At 45.9% G+C, this 8259-nt stretch overlaps 1 protein-coding gene across 1 annotated transcript; it reads left to right on the top strand.

The window, feature by feature from the left end:
- The first annotated feature begins 422 nt into the window (after positions 1 to 422).
- Positions 423 to 7764, top strand: LOC145404331 (uncharacterized). The gene is made up of 3 exons (XM_080275851.1): positions 423 to 482; positions 4542 to 4823; positions 6506 to 7764. Exons 1-3 carry the CDS (start codon positions 471 to 473, stop codon positions 6602 to 6604), a joined length of 393 nt encoding a protein of 130 aa, XP_080131977.1. The 5' UTR covers positions 423 to 470; the 3' UTR covers positions 6605 to 7764.
- Positions 7765 to 8259: the final 495 nt, after the last annotated feature.

The raw sequence follows: 8259 nt of genomic DNA on the forward strand, positions 1-8259 counted from the left end.
AAGGTATGGCGAGGCTAGGTAAGTATTAGGGGGAAAAAATAGGGGGAGGAGAAAATATGGGAAGGAGGTGACTGGAAATAATGTCTGAGGAGAGGGAAGGGAGAGAGGAAAGGGGAGAGGGGGCAGAGACGGAGGGAGGGAGGGAGGTGGTTTGGAGGAAGAGGTACCGAGGGATGGAGGTGGAGGGGGGAGAGAGTGAATATGGAGGGAGGCGAGGATGAAGACAGGGAGAGTGAGGAAGTGGAAGGGGGAAGAGAGGGTGGGAGGGAGGTTATAAGGAGGAAGAGGTAGCGAGGGACGGAGGGAGTGAAGGTGGAGGGAGGGAGTAGGAAGCCGGTGAAGGTGGCTGGAGGAGGGAGGGGTGGATGCGTGGAGGTATATAAGCCGGTGATCTGGGAGTCAGGAGCCACAGGTCAGCCAACGGGATCAGCTGCAGAACACCTCCCCTGCCCCTGCCCCAACACAGCACCATGAAGACTCTCGTAAGTGAACACCGAGATCGCCAGAGCCATTCCCACGCGGCACCAATTAGAAAAAAAAAAACATCAAACCAAAAATCAAACCCAAATTAATATGCCAGTGATTTAAGGCCATTTTTCAAAGTTGTAATTTTTTTTTTTTCTTTCTGGACACCTGAGTGAAGCCTGGGATAAGGGCCACGTCGCACCCTTCCCCTCTGTCTCTTAAATGCGTGCTGTGGTGAAGGGATCGAACCCGGGATGTGCTGTGATGCGACAACCAAGCAATCTGTGAAGGACGGCGGGGGGATGAGGATAGTAACGCTGGACGCTGTGTACTAACCAAACCCCTTCACTGCGGCGACGCTTCTTAGGCTTGTTCTTCTTACCCCGATTCGATTCCGCCCGGAATGTGAAGGACCTGCGAACAATCTACACTATCCCGACAAATTTGCGGACACCTCTTGTATTTCTATTTTACTGCTGTTCGATCGATTCAGTTAGCACACAAACCCCTAAAGTGGAAGGGTTAAGGATAATCCAAATTTTGCCCAGTGCCGTGGCCAAGACCTGTGTACCCAACCCCTTCACTACCAGGAGGCTCTTTCTAATTATTCTGGCTACCGATCAGTTTTATACAAAGGAGAGATTTTCACACCAAACGAGATCCAGATCATTCTTATCCCCCTCAGTGCCAGAGGTCCTTCCTAATCTTTAAAAAGTCACTCTACTATATAATAACCATAGTCGAGGGCTCTTCCTTAAACATTTTAGTAGCTAATTCTGTTCGTTTTACTAGAAGGTTAAAATGCCGTCAATCCTCCCTATAACTATCATATTCAGCCAGCGAGGGGGTTTATGAATGAAGGGTTTACAGCTGATATAGTTTTCGTTACTCCCTTCACTAGTCATATGCTCTCCTATCCTGAATAACAAGAATACGTTACAAAAGACGTCATTATACTAAGTTGTTACCGTGATCTTTTGGTATAAACTTTAATCTTTTTAATTCTCAGATAAAAGTTCAAAAATGCTGCTAAATTTTCTTCCTTATCTTGGTGTAGGTTCTCGATTTGCAACAGTTCGTCCAAAACATCCACCTTAATTTGGTCGAGATTTTCGTCCTTTGCAACTTATTTCAATGGCAAAGAGAATATTGCAACTTTACCTAATTTCTATAGCACTTCTTCGTGACTCGCGCAGTTTAATGATGCTCTCTTGCCACAACTCGGCATTCACGATGGAGAGATGGCAATTTTAGGCCATGAAAAAGTGGACGGAGCATAACAACCGCACCGTCAGGGTTATGAGGAAGAAATGTGACCACGGAAACTACGCTATATGGGACAGTTAAAAAAGTTCAGGGTCAAGAGTCGCAAACTTCCGTGAGATAATATTGCTGTCGTAACTAAGAACTGAATTTTATAGAAACGAAAAAGACATGGAACAGTTTTGCTCTCTCTCTCTCTCTCTCTCTCTCTTTCAAGTCAGTTCTGATGAGAAAATTCTGCACTCTTTTCCTTGGCCTTCTCCAATTTCAGTTTTAGAAGTTATGCCCATCTATAGCGCAAGGGTTATGACCATTACTTAGGGACTTACACACACACACACACACACACACACACACACACACACACACACACACACACACACACACAGTCACACACACACACAGTCACACACACACACACAACTACCATCACCTCACGTTTATTTCCGAGTCAACCTTCAGAGTGGTTCCCAAGGCACAAAAACCCGGCAGCTGTGGCAGGAGGTCCAGTGGCTTACTCCACGTCCACACACCCATAAAATACACCCAAATACACCCGGAAAGAAAAAGGAAAAGAAAAAAGGTCCCGTGGAATAATAGTTTAGCCTCTACACTCTTACTTCTGAACTTTTTAGGTGGTGGACGGTAAAGGACAGCGTCTTCTTGTGCCCCTGTTCTTGAAAAGGCCACTTGTCTAGTCCACCCCCCATACCCCTACACCCACAGCCCTCCCTCACCCCCTTACCCCCACACCTATACCCCTCCCTCACCCCCCATACCTCTACACCCACAGCCCTCCCTCACCCCCCTTACCCCCACACCCACAGCCCTTCCTCATCTCCCTTACTCCCACACCCACAGCCCTCCCTCACCTCCCTTACCCCCACACCCACAGCCCTCCCTCACCCCCCTTACCCCCACACCCACACCATTCCCTCCCCCCTTACCCCCTCACCCACAGCCCTCCCTCATCCCCTTACCCACACACCCACAGCCCTCCCTCATCCCCCTTATCCCCACAACCACACCCCTCCCTCACCCCCCTTACCCCCACACCCACAGCCCTCCTACACCCCTCTTACCCCCTCACCCACAGCCCTCCCTCTCCCCCCTTACCCCCTCACCCACAGCCCTCCCTCACCCCCCTTACCCCTTACCCACACCCCCCTTACCCCCTCACCCACAGCCCTCCCTCACCCCCACACCCACAGCCCTCCCTCATCCATCTTACCCCCACACACCCACAGCTCTCCCTCATCCATCTTACCCCCACACCCACACCCTTCCCTCCCCCTTACCCCCACACCCACACTCCTCTCTAACCCCCCTTACCCCCACACCTACACCCCTCCCTTACTCCCCTTACCCCCACACCCACAGCCCTCCCTCACCCCCCTTACCCCACACCCACACCCCTCGCTCAACCAGTCCCACGAGGGCAAAATCTCGCTCTAATTCCACGACAAAATCTCGCTCTAACTCGCCCTCTTTCCCGACAAACTCTCCCCCCCCCCCCCGACAAAATCTTGTTTTAACTTCCATGACAAAATCTTGATCTAATTCGCTCTCATTCACGACAGAATCTCTCTCTAACTCGCTCTCTTCCACAAAAAAATAATAATCCCTGTCTGTCTGTCTGTCTATCTGTCTGTCTGTCTGTCTGTCTGTCTCTCTCTCTCTCTCTCTCTCTCTCTCTCTCTTAACCCTTTCACGACGATAACATACAGTATTTTTTTATTCCTGTTACTACCACACGAGAGAGAGAGAGAGAGAGAGAATATTCCCGGGTTCACCATCAAGTCACAAATTACGTCGCGGTCAAAAATTCCTTTACACCCTTTCAAAACTTATAATATAATAATAATGATGATGATATCCAGCTAAATCAATAACTCGCAAGAAAATTTTAAGGCACTGGAATCTCGTCTTAAAGGTGGAAAGTCCCAGGTAAAGACAAGGATTATCGACCTTAACTGCACGATCAGGCTCCCTAACATCTCTTCCTTAGCGATTTATTTTCCTAATTACCCCATAATAATCTCCATTTTCTTTTTTTACTTTTTTTTTGCTGTTGGTTCCCTAGCACCTCTCCCTTAGCGATTTATTCTCCTAACTACGCAGTAATATTCCCCCCCTTTTTTTTTCCTTATATCTTTTTAACGTCGACATACACTGCAGGAATAACAAACAAGAATACAGTAACGAAGAAGAATAAATCGGTAAGGAAGAGGTGTTAGTACGCTTCCTAAATGCACAAGAATATAGCCCTCAGACTCCCTCTCAGCTGAATAAAATCGTCTACCGTCAGCTGCAATTTATGAGTTGTGCTGCTCTTGGACGAGCGACTGGTCCATTAGTACTCTATTAGGCTCCTATGACTCACTTCCTGGTAAAATGAAATAATCTGAGGTAAAAAAAAATACTAGAGTTGTCTTAACCGTGAGAGATCCATTACCAGCTCCTGGCCTTTGGTTCCTTCTTCCTTGCATTTGAGAAAAAAAAAATCGTTATCCATACTATACAGTTAGAGAGAGAGAGAGAGAGCTTTGCCTACTTTACACCTTGGTTCTGCCCTTCACTCTCCCTGACGCATCGCATCAAGGAGAGTCATTTACAGTCACATAAATACTTAATTATTTACGTAACTACCTCTCTATCTATATATCAATCTATCTATCTATTTACTCTTCAATCCTCTCTCGACCCGCAAGGAGCGTAGGGGTTCCGGGCTAGGTTGCGTATTCAGGTGACAGTTTTTTTCCGCTCTTTTTCCGGTTGCGTATTCGAGTAACAAAATTTCCGCTCTTTTCCAGGCAATCTTCCTCGCAGTGGTGGGTGTCGCATGTGCTCAGCTTGGACACCAACAACATGGACACCAACAACACGCAGGACACAGCACAGGCGGAGTACAAGGTGGCCAGGCAGGTGCAGGCGCCGGTGCAGGAGGTGGGCCGCTGGGTCTGCTGCCAAAGCCTATTAACTACGGGCCAAAGGTGTTCGGACAGGGCCACCTCAACCAATGGGCTATTCCCCCCAACCCCTTCGTCATCTCCCGTGCCGTACAGATCGCCAACAGCCAACCTAACGTACTCGTGGTTAGTATTTCCTACATCGCTTACAGTCCTCAATCACATCCCACATCCACACACCTTACACATCTCACAGACATCCACATCTCACCTCCCCTACCGTCACACCCAACACATCAGACATACACATCCCTTACACTCCTCACTCACATCTTACATCCTCACACCAAACATATCTCACAAACACATCCATTACACGTCTCACCTCCCACACCACCACACCCTACACATATCACATACACATCCCTTACACTCCTCACCATCATACCTTACACATCTCACAGACACATCCTGGCACTACTCTCTCACCTCCCACACCATCACACAGCATCTTCAAATATACTGCCCCACATCTCGCCCTTACATCCATCATCACACCTTACACATCTCACAGACACATCATACACCCTTACAACTCACTCCAAAATACCCTACACCCTAATACTCACATCTCAGACCATCACACATCATATCCTCACATCCCACCTTACACTAATCACCCTCATATTCCATCCTCTCACATCTCTAATCAATATTTCTCACAGTCACATACCTCACATACCACCACACATCACGCCAGCACATCCCACAGGCCTACCCTTGTTTCTCATACACATCACATGCACAGTTCATATTTTCACATCCCTTCTCTACACACACACACACACACACACACACACACACACACACACACACACACACACACACACACACACACACATGGCATTTCACTCCCGTCGTCTCACCCAAAGTTCACATAACCTCACGTCTGAAACCTTTTTCACAATAAACCTTTTATTTGTATAACTTTTTGACTAGCATGACGCCTTTATTATTATTATTATTATTATTTTTATTATTATTATTATTATTATTATTACGCCTCCTCCTACTGCTACATCTACTACTACTGTTACTACTACCAACCACTTTACTCAACTTAAAAGGACTGTCTTATAAGTGAGAGGGTTAATGAAGGCTGTATTTAACCACTTCAGTAAAAAAAAAAAAAAAAAAATCTAAAAGGAATATATTTGTCTAGATTCCCGAAAAAAATAATACACTGGAAAAAGAGGTCATCGTAGTGAAAGGGTTAACTATCTCATTAAGGAACCTTCATGTCATCTCTGTAATTACCCTTTGGTTTTTAAAATATAGTACTCTCTCTCTCTCTCTCTCTCTCTCTCTCTCTCTCTCTCTCTCTCTCTCTCACCAACGCTTCTGTCTTACCATTCCCATTCATTCTTCGCTCCAACCCCCTCTCTATCTAACAGTCTATTAATCTACGTCTTTGTCTATCTACCTATGCATCTATCTGTCCAAATATGTCTATCCATTCACCCACGCATCCATCCATCTATCCATCCATCTGTATGTCCATCCATCCATCCACTCATCCATTTATATATCCATCTATCCACCCATCCATCCATTCATTCATCAATTTATATATCCATCCATTCATCTATCCATCCATCCATTCATCCATGTCTAACTCCTCCTCTCTCTCTCCTCCACAGCGACACATCCATCCATTCATCCATTTATATATCCATCTATCCATCCATCCATCCATCCATCCATGTCTAACCCCTCCTCTCACTCTCCTCCACAGCGACGCATCCATCCATTCATATATCCATCTATCCACCCATCCACCTCTAACCCCACCTCTCTCTCTTCCACAGCGGCTGGACCTTGACGGAGACGTGACCCTCACCAACCAGTACGGTCAGGAAGTGGAGGCTATCGGTCCATTTGGCCAGGAAATCGACCTAGAATTTTAGGGAAACACAGAACCTCAGTCTTAATTTTATACTCATATCTATAATTCATGCTGTCACTTCTTTATGTTTTGGAAAGCAGTGAGGAAAATTTTTATATATACAGTTGTTAAATTATATAAAAAAAAACTGCAGAATGAACTAGGTCACACACACACACACACCAAAAAAAAAAAATTCCATCCGTCCATAACAGAAGTTTGAAAAATGTATAAAAAGCAAAAATACACGTAGTCGACCCTCACGCCGACGGTGGGTGCATCATCATCATCATCATCTCGGTGACCTCCCCCACTCTCCTACCTACCCTCTTCCTGCCCCCCTCGCTTCCCCCCTCCCCTCCCTCCCCCTCCGTCGCCTCCCTGTACATACTCCGTGACTACCTGTATTTCTCCTCCTCATCCTCCTTGTGTTTCCTTCGTGTTCCACTTGTGCCAATTCTCTGATCCTTAAGCAAAGCCTAAGACGGAGTGAGCTTTCCCTTCTCCTGCACTTCTCCTCCAGTTACCTCCCCCTTCTCTCCCTTAAGGCCTTCCTCCACTTCTTGAGGGAAATGAAAGAAGCATCACCTCTCTCTCCCCCTCCTAAAGGATTTCCTCCACTTAGTCGGGGAAATGAAAGAAACTGTGAGGGAAAGAAAAATCATCCCTTCCCCCCTCAATTTTTTCCTCTATATTGTGGGGGGGATGAGAAGGAGGAGGGGGTGGTAAAATTACTACCCCTCCTCTCCTCCTTCCCCTCCACAAATAAGAACTAGAAGAGGAAAGAATGGAGAGTAGGAATCCTTTTAAAAGAATCCAGTCCTTTACCTTACGACCTAATAAAAAATGAAAGGAGGAAAATGAAAGGGGATTGAAACACATATAAAATCCTACTCCCCTCCCTCCATCCCACAATCCATCATGAAGGAGATCGAGAAAGGGATTGAAATGCTTTTAAAAGAATCCAATCCCTTACCAACCACAAAGAGAGAAAAAAAGGGAGAGAGAAAGAGAGAGATGGCTGGAGGAGAAGGAAGGGAATGGCACACCGTTCTGGGGTAAATTGGTTGTGCCTGTGTACGTTCATCCAGAGCCGAAGAGTTCCTGTACACACACATGGATATATACATGTGTGCGCGTGTGTGTACCGGACCATACTTTTGTAAATAAAGGTATGAAGAACTTGACTGCGTTTTGCTGTGGAACCTTTAGTGTGGTGTGTGGATAAGGGACTGTGGTGGTGATGACAGTTGTGGTAGTAATTGTGGTAGTTGTGGTGGTTATGATAGTTGTGGTAGTAATTGTGGTAGTTGTGGTGGTTATGATAGTTGTGGTAGTAATTATAACAGCAGGGATTTGTAACTGCGGTAGTTGTAGTTGTAAATATAGTAGTTACGGTAGTAACTGTAGTGGTTGTGGTGGTAACTGTTGTAGTTGTAAATATAGTAGTTACGGTAGTAACTGTAGTGATTGTGGTAGTAATTGAAGTAGATGTGCTAGTAAGTGTAGTAATTGTGGTGGTAATTGTAGATGTTGTGGTAATTGTAACTGTGGTGATAACTATAGCTGTGGCATTAATTCTTGAAGTTGTAGTGGTAACTGGAGAAGCTGTGGTATTAGTCGTGGTAGTTGAGGTGTACTTGTAGTAGTTCTGGCCAGTTGTGGTAGTTGTGGTAG

This window comes from Coenobita brevimanus, chromosome 63 (assembly GCF_032717465.1).
Source record: "Coenobita brevimanus isolate Jiangsu-jjx chromosome 63, ASM3271746v2, whole genome shotgun sequence".
NCBI classification, from domain to species: Eukaryota; Metazoa; Arthropoda; class Malacostraca; order Decapoda; family Coenobitidae; genus Coenobita; species Coenobita brevimanus.

What these genes read in the sequence shown, in the direction of transcription:
- LOC145404331 (XM_080275851.1), top strand. An exon ending in GCCAACCTAACGTACTCGTG is followed by an intron (nt 4,824 to 6,505) that starts GTTAGTATTTCC and finishes TCTCTTCCACAG; the next exon opens with CGGCTGGACCTTGACGGAGA.